The 18,420-nt window shown below is 42.8% G+C and overlaps 2 protein-coding genes across 3 annotated transcripts; one reads left to right on the top strand and one right to left on the bottom strand.

Annotated features, from left to right (window-relative positions):
* Positions 1–243: 243 nt before the first annotated feature.
* Positions 244–10,126, bottom strand: LOC103365607 (dipeptidase 1-like). 2 transcript variants are annotated; one of them, XR_520622.1, is made up of 11 exons: positions 9,794–10,126; positions 9,444–9,570; positions 7,973–8,105; positions 7,725–7,875; positions 4,925–4,994; positions 4,428–4,604; positions 3,543–3,627; positions 3,357–3,432; positions 3,053–3,188; positions 1,480–1,898; positions 244–341 (listed from the first exon to the last, which is right to left on the bottom strand). XR_520622.1 is itself a non-coding variant. In XM_008293082.1 (10 exons), the coding sequence occupies exons 1-10, from the start codon at positions 9,910–9,912 to the stop codon at positions 1,728–1,730; spliced, it is 1,245 nt and encodes a 414-aa protein (XP_008291304.1). In that variant the 5' UTR covers positions 9,913–10,126; the 3' UTR covers positions 1,404–1,727. The 2 variants fall into 2 exon arrangements, 1 of the variants encoding a protein (XP_008291304.1); XM_008293082.1 differs by lacking the exon at positions 244–341 and having other exon boundaries at positions 1,404–1,898.
* A 3,085-nt stretch (positions 10,127–13,211) lies between these two features.
* Positions 13,212–17,271, top strand: sult5a1 (sulfotransferase family 5A, member 1). Its single transcript, XM_008293101.1, has 6 exons — positions 13,212–13,350; positions 14,472–14,683; positions 15,861–15,987; positions 16,085–16,182; positions 16,432–16,612; positions 17,129–17,271. The coding sequence occupies exons 1-6, from the start codon at positions 13,212–13,214 to the stop codon at positions 17,269–17,271; spliced, it is 900 nt and encodes a 299-aa protein (XP_008291323.1).
* The last annotated feature ends 1,149 nt before the right edge of the window (positions 17,272–18,420 follow it).

Consider the following 18,420-nt stretch of genomic DNA (forward strand, 5'->3'; position numbering starts at 1 on the left):
CAATATATCACGCTAAAATTTCACAGATACCATTTTGAATATTCATATTTTATGATAAAAAAGGCAGTTGAATAGAAGAGCTGTAATGATTTGAGATGGAATGACCCAGGTACAGTAACGTGGTGACGCGTTGCCCTCTCAGAACACTAGGTGGAGCTCTTCTCTTACAAATACAGACTACTCAGTAAAAATGTCTATACTGAGTTTTAGTAATATTGTGCTTTTCAAATACACTTAAGCAAATTCAGTCTTGTAATTTATTTTATTAAATCATGGAAAACCCTAAGAACAGCGTCTGCTTTACAGCACTGACCATCACACTGACATGTTCCCACTGCAGCCTCTTATGACAGTTNGCCAGGCGCAGCCCACCTACACTTTGTGCCCCGGTTGTTGTCTCTGAGGGGGCAGAAGTATCAGCCCCCTCCTCTGGCATGCTCCTCAGCTCCGTATCTCCAGGTGAGGACCTTCTCATCGCGTCGGCTTATTTCTCTCGATTGTCCTTCGGCAGTTTCTCTTCAAAGCGGTTCTCTCTTGTAAGATCCATAGTGAAATGTGCTTTGGTGGTGATATTTGAACATTTAATTATTACCGTGACGTCATTGTGACGTCAAAGCACGTATCAAAGTACTTCTCGCAGACATTCAGGCTTTCTCTCTTTGTGGGGACATCTGGTGACGTCATCGTGTTGTAGTAATTGCAGTGTGGGCACTAATACCTTCCTTTGCTTTATTTCATTGATTTATTTCTCCTGACATTTGTAGTTTGTTTGGGTTTTTTCTTCTGTGTGTCTTTTCCCTCATCACTGTGTGCACATATGAATCTCATGCTCTGGTAATGGTTGAGCTTTTCTCAGCTTCCTCATCTCTTCCAGGTGCTCTTGATGACCATCAGCTCTGTTTTCCCGCCAAAGTGGTCAGATCATCTCTGCTGTGTGCTGGTCCAGATGGTGGTGGATCTGTTCTCTTTCTCTCTCACTTCTGTAAACTGGACACTTTCTTTTTCCTCTTTCAGGTCCAGCAGTATTATATTAAATTCAGTAATAAACAAGCATCCAAAATAAATGAATGAAATAAAATAGAATGAATACATAATAATCAGACTACCAAGAGGGCCTTATATTCATAAAGCTCCCCTTGGCAAAGTAAATCTGTTCAGCACAACACAGCAGCCAGATCGTCACCATCGTTCTGCTGTGATGCTGGACCGGACACATAAAACCAGAGCTGAAAAGGTCCAGTGGTGTGGTGTCTCACTCAGATGTGTTACCCTGTCAGAACACTAGGTGGAGCTCTTCTCACAAATGTGTTCTACTCTGTGTGAAAACTGGACTGAAGTTCAGGAATATTGTATTTGTGCATTGTGATTACACTTGTGTGACTTTATTTTTGCTATCTCTTTTATTAAATCATGGAAAACCCTAAGAACAGCGTCTGCTTTACAGCACTGACCATCACACTGACATGTTCCCACTGCAGCCTCTTATGACAGTTTACGGTGGATAAAACAGTCATGAGCTGAAACTCAGGTTTGAACAAACTCAGCTCTGACATGGAAATTATTGTGCCACTTTCTTTGTCATTAAGTTAACTCATACATTGTTGTTTTTTGTCATTTAACTCAAGATAACGGAGTAAAAATTGGAATTAAATCTACACGATGAAGCTCCTTACAGTCACAAATGCATGCATACAGTCAGTCGCCTTGATCAGCAGGACATCCAGCTGTTAATGGACCCAAACCTGCAGAGCCAGTGTGAGCAGGAGGGTCAGCATGCTGACTGAATGAACAGCTCCAGCGTCGCCGGCGTAACCGTGGCTCGTCCTGCACGGGTTCTGCACCGCGTCATATGGAATTGGAACATCATCTGGATCTGTGGCTTTCAGGCTGTCGCGAATCTACCAAACAAAGATAAGACTGTCAGACAGCAGACAGAAAAACACTGACAGCTATGTGTTCATGCACAGAGCTGATCTGCTATTCAAACACCGTCAGTATAAAAAGATCCGATTGAACTATGATCGTGATCCAATCAGTGCTTAATGACTTGTTTCTTCATCACTGTCCACATGAGCTTGATGGGGTTTAAGCCAGGACTCTTGAAGGCCAGTCTAAAACCTTAATTCTAGCCTGAGTTAGTCACTTGTTTAGACCTCATCGATGTGTTGGAACATCCAAGACCCAGCCTTGTGTGATGGTTTTAGGTGAAGTTTCCTCTTTTTTCAATATTCAGTTGACTTTGTGTAAAGCAACAGCGCCACTGGCAGCTGAACACAGCCATGATGCTGCCACCACCATGCTTGACAGTAGATTTGGTGTTCTCGGAGTTAAGGTCTTCATCCAAACATATTTCTGGTCATTGTGGCCAAATAGCTCATTTGTTGTTTCAATGATTTGCTTTTTCAGACCTTTGCGGAGCTCCTGAGACTTTCCCACTGAGTCTAATGCGTGTCTCTAATAGGCCCTACATAAAGTGCCTCAGAGTCACCAGCTGTAGTCAACTGCAGTTACTCACAAGATGTTGAACACAGCTTTGTGCATCACCAGAACAGGTGATCCAGCAGGTTTTGTTATCTTTCCAGAATCAAATGCATGATTGCATTTGTTTCAGTACTTCCATCATAGCAAATGTAGAGTTATAGGAGTCACTGGAAACCCAGCTGCCATGATACAGTTGTTTTAGTTTGGACAGAGCCAGGGCAGCTGTTCGCTCCTGTTTCTAGACCTTTAATAAGCCTAGTTTGCTTCGTATTTATCACACAGATACAAAAGTGGTTCTGATCATCTGTTTTAAACGTTTGGAGAGAAAGTGAGCAACAGAGTTTCACAAAATGCAGTTTTTCTTGAAATGTTGTTTTTTTTTTCACTTTTAAATGACCATCTCTGCAATTACACAACTGTTCAGCTTTCCAATGACATCAACATGAAGAGGTGGTGAACATCTCTCCTCTGTGTTCTTTCCATTGTCTACAGTCCATCCCATATGACTTAAGAACACCCCCACAGCAGAACCAAAAACATGCTCCAGGTTGTGTATGTGTCCATTGCTCACGCTCTCAGCCTCTGTGAAGACCCGGAGCAGGTTATTTCCAAGAGCAGCTTTGACTTCCTCATCAGTCCATCCTCTCCTCAGTAGTTCAGCCACCAAGCTGGGAACCTTGGACACATCCTCCAAACCTTCAGGTAGTCTGAGACAGTGACAAGCAAAAGGATGGTTTTACCTCCCACCAGGTACTCTTACACATATAACTGTCCTATCAGGTCTCTTATAGCCAGATACTTTATGGTTTCCAAGCAACTCATTGTACATTTGAAGCCTCAAAATTGGGTCTTAAAGTTCCTTCGTTGAAACTCACCTGGTAACTCCATCATAATCTCCACCGAAACCGATGATATCTGCTCCGGCCACTTTCTTTATATGGTCAAAGTGATCTGCAATGAAAGCAGTGAACGTGACAATGAAGTGGGTTTTTCCAGAGGATGATAAATGTTAACGTTTCACCAGCTTTACAGCAGGTATTGTGGTAATGACTTGAATTTACCAGCAACATCTGAGAGTTTGGCAGTCTTGCTGCAGGTCACATAGTCGTTGTAGAAGTTCACCATCACGACTCCTCTTTTTTCTTTCTGGAGAGACGGATGTGACACAACAGTAAACACTTGGTGTCCTAGAAACTGATCTGTAGGCTGGAAGGACACGTGTCCTTTCTGCTTTGTTAGGCAATGAAAGTGCACAAGAGGAACAGGAAAAGATGTGATCCAGGCCAGGAGATGCATTCACACTCCCTATAATCCATATGAGGGTACTGACCTCTGTTTTCTTATCTAATAGAGTGCATGTTCTCTGGGTATACCTCTGCTGCTTTATCTGGTTGTTATTTTACAGTGGTGCACAGTAAGTCTTCTCTTGATTTATTGACTTTAACTGGGAAATAAATCAGCTAAACTGTACCAGTTTACAAGCACTAACTTGCTGGTGTCATAAAGAGCATTTATGAGTGCGTTATCTGAGGACCAAGCAGCCCAGACAGGACGTCTCTTCAGTGTTTACTCTTCATGTTTTTTGACTTTCCCATCATCATCTCATCACATTTAACTGGTCCCTGTCTGAGACGGGCCTGACTCCTCTGGCTGGGAGAACAAATTACCCAACGGCACATAAAATCATCTAAAATTTGCTTCAGCTTGGGAACTACAACAGTGAGATGCAGCTTACACAGTCGTAACAGTTTGTTCTTGGCATAAAATATCATGCCCAGTGGCAATGTTTCTGCTTCAAGAGCACTCCCAAGACGTTTGATGAACTTTGGCAGCAATACTTGAAGTGAAATAACGGACTTCTTCCCCCACTGAGCAGGCTGGTGGTCCTCGGCGGCGCTGAGATCGCCCTGCTGCGTCTTGCACTTGTGCCTGATTTGCAGACTCACCACTTTCCTGAGAACATCGTCTGGGACGTTTCTCTTGTGTGGACAGACGCTGTATGCAGAAGAATGGCTGAAGATCACTGGAGCTTTGGACATGTCCAGCACCTGGTTCATCACTGCTACAGTCACGTGAGCCAGATCGATCAGCATCCCCAAACGGTTCATTTCCAAAATTAGTTGCTGTTGTAGGAAAGCACAATGATTATTTCTGTGAGTGTTTTTTGTTTAATTTCAATTTAAGTTGTTAACACTGGCATAAAATATCAAACTTATACAAATTGTTGACCTAATTTCTCCTCTCATTTTCAGTGTTTCTCCCACTTCATGTCAAAGTCCTCTGAACTGTTTTCACGAGAACATTCTTATTTCTGCACATTTTCACACTCATGTTTGTTTTTGCCTGTAGCAAAGGGAATTCAAATAACTTGTAATAAATGTAAACAAATGTACATTTTTGAGACTCAAAGCGTGACCTGTCACTGCCTGCTGGGACCACTGACCTTGCCAAATGGAGACAGACCATTGTGCTCAGATGGTTCTGATCCGGTGTCAACAAGCCAGTTATCTGCCCTGATAGGAAAGAAGTTACCATAAAAAGTCAAACTTGAATTTAAATTAAAAATGAAAGCATAACCCTGGATCACATTTGTAGCCTGGGAACTTTGGCACTTAGTGGTATTCTTTCATACTTTATTCTCAAGTACATTTGGTGATTGAAAGTTTTCACTGCACATAGAAGGTGTCTTTAGATATAGCTCATACATGTACAAAAAAAATATTTATACACAACTACGTGCAAGCCAACATCACTGCTAAAGCAACTCACGAATGCAGAGACATTATTTTTGGAAGAGTGGCTGCTGTCCATAAAGTTTGCTCTCAGCTGTAGCGTCATTAGCTGTGTTGACTCAGGCGTAGCAGCATTTCCGTAACAACCCGGCTCTCTACAGAATCCGATACTGTTGCTTGGAGAGCAAAGCGGGCCTGCAGGAATCCCCCGTACTTTTCACAGCACAACCTGAACTGATGGTGATGAACCGAATAAATAGCTAAAGCAAAGCTTTCTTCCTGGTTCTGACATGTTGGACATCTCTTTGCCTCGTGCATCTGTTTCTGTAAGATGTGTTCTAGTTTGGAACAGTTCGTGTTAATACAGCCGTCTTTCACACAGTGTTTATGTTGTTGAAGTGTGAGACGGATGGCTCAGATATTTAAGATCTCCACTTAGGTACAAACTTTTTTTTTTTTAAGTTATATTTTTGGCATTTCTGCCTTTATTTGAAAGTGCAGGTAGAGAGAGACAGGACAGTGGGGAGAGGAATGGGGGAAGGACCTGCAGCAAAGGGCCATGAGCCGGATTCCAGCTCATGGCCGCTGCGTCGGGGACTCCAGCCCTGTACCTGGGTCGCCAGCTCAACCAGGTGAGCTGTAGCGGCGCCCCCCACTTAGGTACAAACTTGAATTACTTGTACTTCACTTATCTGTGTATTAACAGTTGTATGGCCGTATATTTAATAGAAATTGTCCACAGTGCATGATCTACGTTTGTATTTCTTTTTTTACATTTTGGAACTATTATCAGTCGATGTAATGTTCGACTGATGTCTTTGTGTATGGACCGGATTAGCAAAAATGGAACAGCTCAGAGATAAAAATACAACATTTTTGTTTTATGCTAGTTTAGTATTTTTAGGGTGATATGAATGATATGCAGTGCCTGTAAACAGTATTTCCTTCCTTTGGAAGTTCTCCCCGATTGTTGCTTTTCAACATGAAATGATGGTGAATTTGTTTGACTTTTTAGACCAGAGTTTACAAAAAATATTCTTTTATGTCAAAGTGAAAACTGATTTTTTAAAATTTATTGTCAGTTAAAAAAAAAAAAAAAAACCAAAAATAAGCAAAAGCCAAAGTGTGCATCCCATTTAAGACACTATTGAGTTAATGCACCTGTGCAGCTTTGAGCCTGTGTGTAGAGGTCTCCGTCTGGACGCTGCCACTTTAACATTTTTCTTTGAAAGAATGTTCACACTATCGGCTGCACAGGGATCGTGAGTGAGTAGCTCTTTTCAAGTTCAGCCACAAATTGGTTTGAGGTCTGGGCCGTGAATCCTCCACCTTCACCTTGCTGTCTTTGAAACCATTTATTTGCTGCTTTGGCTGAATGCTCCGGCTCAGTTTCTTGCTGACAAACAAATGTTATATATATTGATCATGATTCAATGCTGAAAAGCACTAAAAGGAGAAAACTTTTTATAGTTAATGAAATTCATCCAGCTTGTAAGCATCACTGCAGGTAAAGCTAACGGAAGAGTTTGGTCTTTATAGCTGGAGGTAGTGTTTTGAACTTAAGAGTATGTGAACCATCATTTAACAGATTTTATCTTGTTGGGTTTTTTTGATTATGTGCAAATCACACAAATGAGCTGTCCAAGCTTTTTTTTTTTAAATTTTTTTTTTTTTTGGCCTTTTTGCCTTTATTACAGGACAGCAGAGAGACAGAGACAGGAAAGTGGGCAGAAGAATGGGGCGGGACCTGCAGCTGGATTCAAACCCACGACCGCTGCGTCGGGACCCCAGCCCCAGTACACGGGTCGCCAGCTCAGCCAGGTGAGCTGAAGCGGCCGGTACACGGGTCGCCAGCTCAGCCAGGTGAGCTGAAGCGGCCGGTACACGGGTCGCCAGCTCAGCCAGGTGAGCTGAAGCGGCCGGTACACGGGTCGCCAGCTCAGCCAGGTGAGCTGAAGCGGCCGGTACACGGGTCGCCAGCTCAGCCAGGTGAGCTGAAGCGGCCGGTACACGGGTCGCCAGCTCAGCCAGGTGAGCTGTAGCAGCGGCCCTGCTGTCCATACGTTTTCTGTTTTTGAGCTTTAGATATTCCACTAAATAACATGTCCACATTGATTATACTTTTACCATTAAATAACTAAAACGTGTCCTGGTGCTTTTACCACAGATACACTATTTAAAAATCAGAAAGTCTTTGTGTTTACTGTCGGTCCAGAAAATGTTCTACCAGTACATTTTTTTAAAAGTTTTCCTTCCCATAGATGTAGAGTTAAAATACATTCAGGTCCTGTTTCTTCTGTTGCTTTTCTTGCTGTAGACACACAGTTTATTTAATTAAAGAACAAAGTGGGGGTAATGAGCTGACAGGGCTTTTTCTGTTACTTTACACATTTATTTCTTGGAGAGGAGTACGACTGTCATGCCTCTCTGTACTGAATGCTACTGCAGTCGTGTGTGTTGATGTTCTTTGTGTGTTGGATGCCAGGTGTCTGCTGAGCTGCTGGCTCTTACCAGGGTGTGTTGCAGGAGTGCGTGAGTGTGAGGTATCGGACCCCCAGGTGGTACATGGTGCGCAGGGTGCCCAGGCTGCTGTCGATGGAGTGACCGCCCTCCACCCCGATCAGACTGGCTGTCTTGTTCATTCTGAAGGCGTCCATGATTTCTATGCAGACGTGGCAGTTCATGAGTGACGCAGGCAGGAAGCAAGAGCAGGTTGGAACAGTCATTTGAATGTCTGGAACTACACATGAATGTCTCACCTTGGCTGCTGGTGGCAAACATGAAGGTTTCTGGGTATTTCAGGCACATCCTGTGGACCACATCTATCTGCTCCAGTGTTTGTCTGACAGCATCTTTGTACTGAGTGTCACAGGGCACGTAGGCCGACCAGAACTGAGAGAGGAACAAAGTATGATGTGTGAATCACCGGCACCACTGTGTGTCCTTACAATCACATCGTTTTTCATTAATTAATGTCATGTAGGCTCTGGTTACATGACCTGTGTCTCACAGCAGCTGCATTAAGGACACACTGTCGGACTGACCTCTGCTCAGAATACCAGCCAACAACACATCTGATGTCAGTGCTCTTTTTTTCAGCAGTTAAAATTTGTATACTTGCATAGAACTGATGTGAATCATTTTTAGTTCAGGTAAAATGAGAACATGGATAGTTGTGGCACTACAAGCTGAGCTGGTGAGCAGCTGAGGCTGAGTAAATGAAAAAATGCATGCATCTCTCTGGCAAGTATCCAGTTAGCCAGCTGTGGCCTCCAGGGACAGAAGAACATTCAAATCCTTTACTTGAGTAGAAATAACAGGTTGAAATAATGTATATGTACCAAAGTGTTAGGGAAAAGATATAATGTCTAACGGTCTAAATGAATGCATGATTAAGTTGGATGTATAGATAACTGTGTCATCTGCATACAAAATCATCTTTGTATCTTTCTATCCCAGCTGACTCAGGGTGAAGGCAGGTTCACCTGGACAGGTAACCAGTCTATCACAGGGCTACACTTAGAGACAGACAACCAAGCACACTCACATTCACACCTACGGACAATTTACAATCACCAATTAACCTCAGCATGTTTCTGGACTGTGGGAGGAAGCCGGAGAACCCGGAGAGAACCCACGCTGCACGGGGAGAACATGGAGACTCCACGCAGGAAGATCCCGGGTGTCCTCACCGGGACACCAACCAGCGACCTTCTAGCTGTGAGGCGCTAACGGTGCTAACCACCGAGACACCTGCAGCCCAGAAAGAGCAGATTCTAAGATAAAATGTTTTGATCCACCTTGTCTTTGGCACCACAGAGCAGCTTGGTACACTTAATTATTTTCAATCTATAATGTTTCCTTAAGAGTAAAAGTGAAGACTTGCAAGGTTAAAAATTTAAAAGGATAAAAATATTATCAGATGCTATATACTCCATATATTTATCTCAACATAGGAACACTTAAACATGCAACAGCCTCTGCACCTTAATATATTAACAATAAAAAAAATCTAATCAGAACAAGAATATATTTATAGAAAGGCAAGGACAGAGGAAGACTGAGGCATCCGAGTTATTCTGTCAACCAGCTTCAGCAGGTCAGCTTGACTTCTTTCATAGAAACAAGTTGTGTTTTGAAGACAGGACGGTGGGACCAGCAGATAAAGGAGCCTTGACCTCGAAAACATAGTTTCCTTTAATGTGCCAGTACATTGTGTTCTGTACATACCTGTGCACCAAGCCGTCCCTGCTTGATCTTAGGGATGTTGGTGTGTGTTGTCTGCAGTGTGTGAAGATCCACTTTGTTGAGCTCATTGTTGAACTGCTTCCGAAGCTGCCAGGGCAGGTCGTTATGGCTGGAAAAGAGTTCAGGAAAAGGGTCAGAGGCTCATAGAGCCTTTTCTCAAAACTTCAACTGTGACAGCAGGAAGGAAAACTTCTTGTTTTGTTGGATCAGAGCTAGAAATTGCTTCCATATGTGGACCTTCAGGACAGAATGTAAAACGTTCACTGCTCATATGAAAAACAGCAGATAACATGCAAAGCACTGTTTATTTGATGTCAGACTTTTGCACTCACCCATCGATGAGCGGCGTCTCAGACATCAGCTGAAGGGCTCTGGTCATGAATGGCTCCTGAGCCGAGGTAGAACTGACCCACAGCACCACGCATGAAGCTAACACAACCTTGGTCAGCATTTCCTGAACTTTCACACACTGTTGAATGAGCTGCTCTGCTTTTTCCTTGTGTCTCTAAACTTACCCTCCAACACAAACGTGATCTAGTTGGTCTCTCTTTACCTTGAAGCATGAAAGTAGGTCTTTCTCTGTTGTAAGGCTTTTTGCTGTTGTTGCTTGGATCAGTGCAGACTGTCACTCGGTTTTCTGCCCGTCTCCGTTGGTTTATGCCTCTGAATGCTCATCGCTCCTCCTCTGTCTTCAATCTGTTTCTCATTACAGCTTCAGCTGTCATAAATGCAGCACATTACCGTAAACATTCTTAGAATCTCGATAGCGGCTGCTCAGGACACGGTTAATGGATAATGTGCCTTTTGTCAGCTTTTCTAAAGTTCACAATTTATGTTTTGGGCAATATTATCTGAGAGTATTATTTTGTGATTCCTGTGGCCTTGAAAAACTCAGTGGGAAGATTTTCCAGAACTATAAACCAGCTTAATGATCTTCTCTGTGACAGAGAGCGAACTGAGCTGAAACCTACTAAAACGTTTGCTTCACAGCTTGAATGATGGAATAAAGAGATGTTGTCCAGTACGGCTGTACACCTGAGTCTATGTGCTTCTTTTATGTTGTCCACAAATTCCATGAAAAGGCGAAAGCCAACAATAAACTGGTTCTGTTTGGAAACACTGTTTGTGCAGACAGAACCTGACAGAACCTTTGAACACGTTGCACTCATCACTGGTAAAGTTCTCTTCATTCACATCTTCTTTGTTCCACATGTTCTTTGCTGTGATGGCGACAGTGTGAATGACTGAAACTCTGGCTGACCTCTCATCCCTCATAATCTCATATCAACAGTAAAAGTACATATAAAATCACTCATAAACCACATCTCACTTCATGATCTCCCCTGTATGACCTTTGACTGATTGCAAGAACAGTTTGTACCTCACACTTGTAAGCTCACGTAAATTCAGTTAAATGCACTTGGAGAGCCACATCAAACGCATTGCGATCACTGTTGCGACTCCAGCTTGTTGGAAGTAAAAAAAGTCGCCCCATATTGATTTTATTGTGTTCTGTATGTCCTAAAGTCTTGGAGATATAAAATTAAAGTAGTGACAACATGAGTAGGTTTGCTCCTGCCGTTCCCCTTCACTGGAGGGCCTCCAGGCATTTCAGGTCAGTTTTTTATGTGAAAACTGACCAACCAATAGTTGTTTAGCTAAAAATGTGCATAATCCTGCCCATTCGCTGCCCACAGATTCCAAATGAACCAGTCCGAAAGAGCAGCTGCCTCTCAATCCACCGAATTGATTTACTTTCTAGAGATGCTTTTGCTCACAGCCACGAGCAAATCAAACTCACTGTCTGGTTTTGGCTGCAAGAGTGAACTGACAGGTCTTTAAGCACAACCAGCATCCAAGAAACCAGACATTTAGTGGATGACTTCAATTTTTGATGGTCATGTTTCTACAACAGCAATAAAATCCTTGTTTCATTCCTTTTCTGTGACGGTTGTTAACAGTCAGCTGGTTGCTGACGAAGCCTCACCATGTGAGCTGCAGACAGGCTGACGGCGGATTGTGCAACAGGAGCCAGCTGTGAGCTTTACATTGGGATGTAAGGAATCATTATCACTTGGTGAGTTGCTGTGATGATGTGATGCAACCGATATTCCAACAACAAATGAGATCAGATCGAAATTGTTCCTGATATGACTGAAACAGGGATGTTATCTCCACACCACAAGTGAGTTACGAGTCTGTTTACTGGCTAAAAATTCCAACCTGAAGACCTTGTATAATGATAAAATAGTAGGAGACACTGCACATTTAAAGCTTCATTTATCTTTACTATAGACGAGCAGATAAGACGCGGTATCTCCTATGACAGCACTGATCTACGACCACTATCGACTCCACCTTGTTATCTTCAAGGCTGCTTTTCCACTTTCCGAGTAAGTAACGCCCACTTTTCTCAGTCAAACAGTCAGAAAAGAAAAACCCAATCCGGTCTAGTGTTTGTACTTCAGTGTCTGGTATGCAGCTCATTAACACTCAGGCACAACACTGAATTATAAAATGTTAAAAATGACATACTTTGAAATCAAATCAGTTAATTGGCAGACATACCTGCTTTGGATAATGTACACTAGCATTTAACATTTTAGAAAGCTTTGAAAAAGTATTCATTTATTAGCGATTTATCTTTTAACACCACACGCACTTCAGATGAAGTGTCTCCACCCAACAGAGGCTTTCAACACATTCAGTCTCATCAGATGTGCCTCCCAAGCAGCAGACGTGAAGGCTCAACAACCTTTGTCATCAAACTTCAGCCTCATTCTGTTGGTGCACAAACCAAACCGCGTCTCATACACACTGATGGAAACTTGTGTTTCCCACAAGTCTTATGTAAGGTTCAGATTGTCCATGTTGCCACTGATCATGTGGGTAAAAACTGCAAATGAAACCCAGTTCACCACAGCACCAGCAGGCCCAGACTGTCCACTGTGCTGTTGTGGGATCTTCCCAACATGGTACTGAACAGTGGTCAGTGTGCTCATTTGGAACATCCCACAGTTTCTGGATCTGACACGCCTGTGGTTCTATCCTGAACCTGCTGGAATAATCCTCTGCACTGTTTGCACTGGCGGGCTGAGTCCAGTGGTCCAGAAGGGAGTTCAGCTCAGCTCGTGTGAATGCCTGAATGCTAACCCGAACAGTCCGTCTCACTTGTTCCCTACATTTGTTATGTTACAACAGAAAAACTTGTGCATAGTTTTGAATAAAAACGGACCACTTTGCCGTATTTCTATTGTTGCTTGAAGCTCTGTACAGTATTTACAGACCTGCAATATACTTCCAGATTTTGTATATTATAAGGATATATATTATTATATGTATAAGGAGGGTCCAGAACAAATGATTCCCTGCTTGTGTGCAGATATAAATGAATAGATTCCATCAGTTAGAGACTAAATTCTGTCTTTTTAGTCAGCAAACAGATCTTTGCACATGTACACAATAAACTGTTTGTTCTTTCCTGCTTAGCTGTGAACACGAGAGCTGTGTAAATCTGACAAGTATTGCAAGAAACCCCCGCTGTCTGAAGCTCCGTGGAGGAGGTCCATTTGCACTTCCTCTCTCTGACCCAGGTAAAGCCTGTGTGGACACCACTTGGTCTTTGTCAGGGAGCCAGAAGGAAAAAGGGTCAGTGTGGCGTGGAGAGACGACCAGAAGCAGGCTTAGTTACAGAAACCACGAACTGAACTGGTTTACCAAAGAGCAGCGCATCTGTAAATATATCAAGAAATGGCCAGGTTGGATGTCACGGAGAGCTTTCATGGTATTTCGTTTCCTGGACACCTGCACACTCAGGAGTCTTTGGAGTCTGCTGTCAAGTTTCTGTTCAAGGACACAGACGTCCTCATTGTGTCTTATCCAAAGTCAGGTAAGCGAGAGGACAGATTATCAGCTTGCTTCTGCAGTGTCAAGCGTCGTCCAGCTCACCGCTGCCACGTGAGCCTCCTGCTTGTTTAAAGTCGTTTCTGTGTTCGTTGGCTTGTTCCTACTGTTTCATGCTGTCTTCTTGGAAAGCACGGTGCATGCCACACCTGTCCCGGATGACTCACACAGAATCAACGGAAAAACTCAGTGCATGTTAGTCAGAAATCAATGGCTAGATGTGAATTTACAGCGTCATGTGTCTAGCAGCAGTGATGGAGGATGAGACAGCATTTAGTTAGGTAGGCTCGTGGGTAAAGTGGCCCAGAGTTTAGCGGAGCTCTTTCTGATACCCACATTGATCAGCTTTGTCTCCTTCAGCATCACCAGCTTTTCTACGACTCTGGACATCTGCTTTAAGACACAGCTTTACGTTGAACAAACAGCCTTTCTTTGACTTAATTAAACGGCAGCTTGGTCCACAATGAGACACGGGCTTCATTTATCATTCAGATCTTCACTGTGATCTTATGGAGCTTGAACAATTCAAATGTTTTCACACACAGCAGACGGCTGAGCTACTGCACAGAGTTTCTACAGATGAATCCATCACCACCACATCTGCAGATATATTTTGATTTTCAGCAAATATTGTTTATTTTGGACTTTCAGTTTTTTTATTCATTAATTTTTACTCTCAAGTGCATTCTTTCACAGTTTTCAGTTTTGTTGCTTAAATGTATATATTTGCAGTGAAATGATGGGATCACTTTCAGCATGTGCATAAAGAATAAGGAAACTTTAAACACTGACGAGCTCATAAGTTACTCTGAGTGCGTGTAAATGTGTGTTAAATGAATACCTGCATCATCAGACAGCAGCAGGATGAACTTCAATAATTACTCAGAATAATTAGAAATCATTGCCACAGTGACGCCACATTATGACGATCTAACGGTAAATGTGCACTTCTGCACACCTCAGACATGCTGCATGATGTACGCTCTGTGAAGCTACAACTTGGCATTACTTTGCAGTCGAGGTATTCACGTTTTTAAAAAGGTCTTCTTGCTGTTATTAATTTAACAAAAGTCAGGTCACAGGTGCTTCTCTCAACTATTTTAACAGGCACTACATGGATGCAGGAAATTGTGAGTCTTATATCCAGCAGAGGAGACCCCCAGTTATCCAGAAGTGTCCCAAACTGGACCCGAGCTCCCTGGTTGGAGCAGTACTACTGTTCTGCCGTGCTGGAGGCCTCATCCGCCCCACATCGAGTCATCACCACACACCTGCCGTATCACCTGCTGGGCCCTGCCCTCCAGGGCTCTAAAGCCAAGGTCTCGTTACTCTTTCATACAAACTGAGCTGTCATCAGTCCTGTTTTAGGTGGAAAATCACACAATTTGACATCCTGTGCTACTTTGCGTTTTGCCACAGTCCTGTTGAGGTGAGAACTGGATGGACACATGCTGGTTCTCCTCCGCTTACAGCCTTCTTTAGCGTGCGCTGACCGTTTGGGCAGCTGTGTTTGCCAAGCTTGCTAAACTTCACTGTTGCCTAAATGATTTCTGCACCATTCATGTTTGGTAGAAAACTACCACAAAGATGATTGAGGTCTAATTCCATTTGGTGCTGGTGGGCACTGATACGTTTACATTTTTATCGTGCTATCTGCTGACGAAAACCCAGTTTTGACAACAGTACTTTGCAAAAAGCCAAATTTCAGCAGTGGCAGTCAGCCCCAGCTGTGCTCTCTGTTTCAATGACCGAATGCTTGACGTTCCCACAGTCTGGGTCACACACACTGAAACACCGCTTCAGACTTTAATGCAGCTCACCAGAGGACTTTCACTGTTTTGTTTATAAAGAATTCAATTCTAAGTTACTCATAATCACGAAAACTACTTTTTTTCTGTTGCCAGCAGGTGGGGCTGTAAACCAACAGAGAAGACGGGTCACCAGTATATATATTGATCAGACCAGTACACGATGTCAGGGTCACGCTGGTACCTGGTACTGCACTATATGTTGGCCAATAAGTAAAAATAAACTGCACAGCAAAATGCAAAGTATTTCAGGGATAATCAGTATATTCATTACATAGTTTGTGTATCAGAGAACACTGAGACGCTGTTCTGTTTCTACAGTAACATCTCTGCAGGTATCAATATCAGTAACTATGGACCTCAGTCAAAGTCCAAGAGGACGGTTTGAAGGTTGACTGTTGATGCAGAAAAGCTGGTATCAGCCAATACACAGTGACGGACCGCTGGTCAGGTTCGATGCTGCTTCCCTCTCCCTACCGAGCTGGGTCGGAACAGGTTCATAGATTTAAGGCAGAGTTGTTGTTACAGACTGCTGATGTGTTCCTAATAATGTGACTAGGGTTAGGGCAACCCTAGCCCTATGACTGTACAGCTCGCTCATATCAATATTAGTATCAGCCTCAAACATCTCGTGATAGGAAGCGCCGGGAGCATTCAGTCAAACATGCTGTTCGTTGTCCTCTCGCAGGTCCTCTACGTGAGCAGGAACCCTAAAGACGTGGTCGTGTCCTTTTATTACTTCCACAAAATGGCCAACTTTCTCCCTGAAGCTGCTTCATTTCCAGAGTTTTTAGATCAGTTTCTGCAGGGCACACGTGAGTCTTCATGAGTGTTTTTTTTTTAAAAAAAGGATTTCATCAAGTCACAATTTGAATCAGCTGAGCAGTATTTTGTCACACTTGTTTGTTTCAGTGCACTTTGGCTCCTGGTTTGACCACATTAGAGGCTGGACCAGTCAGACAGCAGCGGCCCACCGTCTGCTGCACGTCACCTATGAGCAGATGTCGCTGGTGAAGCCCTCTGATTTTAAAACAGACAACTAAGTGACCAGTTTTCTGTACAACACTTACCTATCTTGCTCCTTACTTATAAGACAAAGCATGTCGTTTCTTCTTCACACTCAGCTCTCAGTCCGATGACATTTAAAGGAGCTGCTGCTCACATGTAGCAGCCAAGGGAGGGAATCCAAAGGTTCTTGTCCGATCAGGCCATTTTTTTGTGTAATTTTGTTCTTACTCTTGTCTTCTTCCTGCTGCCAGGACCTACAGGGCACCATTAAGAGGGTGAGCTCTTTCCTGCAGCGCCCCCTGGTGGACGACGAAGTCAACAACTGTGTGAAGCACTGCAGCTTCAGCAGCATGAGAGACAACCAGATGGTCAACTACAGCCTCGTCCCTGAACAGATAATGGATCACAGCAAGGGCTCCTTCATGAGGAAAGGTGGCCGTGTTTATTCGTATGCAGATACTAAGAGAAAGAGTCGCCGCAAAAACTTCAATCCTCAATTTATATCTGCTAAAATTACAGTGGTTTCTAACCTGAGGTTCAGGAACCCTCAAAGGGCCCCGAGATGATTTCAGAGGTCACAAGACACAAAAAAAACATTTAGGGATTATTCATTTAAACACTTTATTTAATTACTCTTATTATTACATTTTTATTTATATACTTAAAATATTTAAAATGAAAAAGCTCTGAGAAAAACCCATTTCTAGTTGACTTGCTGTTAGCTGTGAATCATTGCTGCAGTCTGTGATGGCACAGCTTGTTTCAATGCAAAGAGAAATTCAATAGAAACAGTTTCAGGTAGAAAACAGCGGTCATCCTTTCTGCACTGAACTCTGCAGTGAACAGGACACAAATCAGAACAAAGACATTTTTTAGGCATCAGTTGTAAGCACAACCTGAAAGCCTATAATTAATTATAATTGTCCTTCACTACTTTCTCCAACACAGGTGAGATCGGGGACTGGAGAAACTTGTTCACAGAAGAGCAGAACCAACATTTCGTGAGCGTCTTCACCTCTAAGATGCAGGACTGCACTTTGGAGTTTGTGTGGGAGAAGCAGGTCAAAGAGGAGACGAACACTGAAGTCTGAAGCCGACGGCAGATGATTACAAATCACTGTGGATCCTGTAAGATGTGGATTGTTTGCGTTTTAAACAGCAGTACCTTTAAAAGTTCGACTAACAAGCAGTAAATTAAAGTTAGCCTTCAATCATTTGGGTAGCCGATGCTGTATTCTGATGTGAGATCTGTAATCACGCTTTCAGTGTTTTGCTCTAATAAATATATGAATGAGCCTCAGATCTTCCATCTTCTGGTTGCTTTAATACAACATCATGATCATATAAGGAAGGACCGCGTAAAGGGTTTTAAGATAAAGCTGGTGGTCTGGAGTGTGTCTGTCACCTCACACAACCAAAGACAGTGATGGTTACCCTGCAGTCGCCACAGAATCCTGCTGAGGGAGTGTATACGTGAACACCGATAACTGGGGCTAAAGGTTGATATGAGGCTGACACAGCTTATATATATATATATATATATATATATATAGATCCCACTACAGAGACGGTTTATAGGACGGATGTGTTTCAACCAGAGAAAGAAGGCGTGGATCTGCCTGTTGAATGACATCATCTGGCTGTAGCTAAAAGAAAAGTGAAGACAACACTCTAAAACCAATAAAACCAATAAAACCAACCCACAGTGTTGGACACAGTGGTTGGTAGCCCTCGGTTAATGAAAGAAAACCCACAAAGGTTATAGAAATAAAGTGAATCTGACAAAAGTAATAATAAATAAAAATTTTATGAAAATGAACCAATGACAACCAGACGTTGCTTTGGAACCACAGTTCAACAGAATTATTTTAAAAAATGAACTCATGAAACAGTTCTGGACATAAATGATGGTCCCCTTAACTTAACCTTAGCTGTCAGTGAGACGTGAGCGTCTCTCAGCAGCTCAGCTGAACTACATGTGAGAAGAGCTGAAGATCTTTACAGCTGCTCACCAGCAGGACGACACAGACGAGGGGATTTCTGCTGAGCAACATGTCATAAAAGTAGTATTAATATAACAATATATACACATAATAAATCCTGTTTGTTGTAAAATGTTTGAATTATGCGTCATGTCCACATACATGTTGTTTAGTCTGTGAAAGTGTGTAATGTTCTGTTTTGATTCCATGTGTTGGATTACTGAGCATCACAATCAGGTGATTCAGTTACACACTCAT

The sequence above is a fragment of the Stegastes partitus genome, unplaced genomic scaffold (assembly GCF_000690725.1).
Source record: "Stegastes partitus isolate 25-593 unplaced genomic scaffold, Stegastes_partitus-1.0.2 Scaffold857, whole genome shotgun sequence".
NCBI lineage: Eukaryota > Metazoa > Chordata > Actinopteri > Pomacentridae > Stegastes > Stegastes partitus.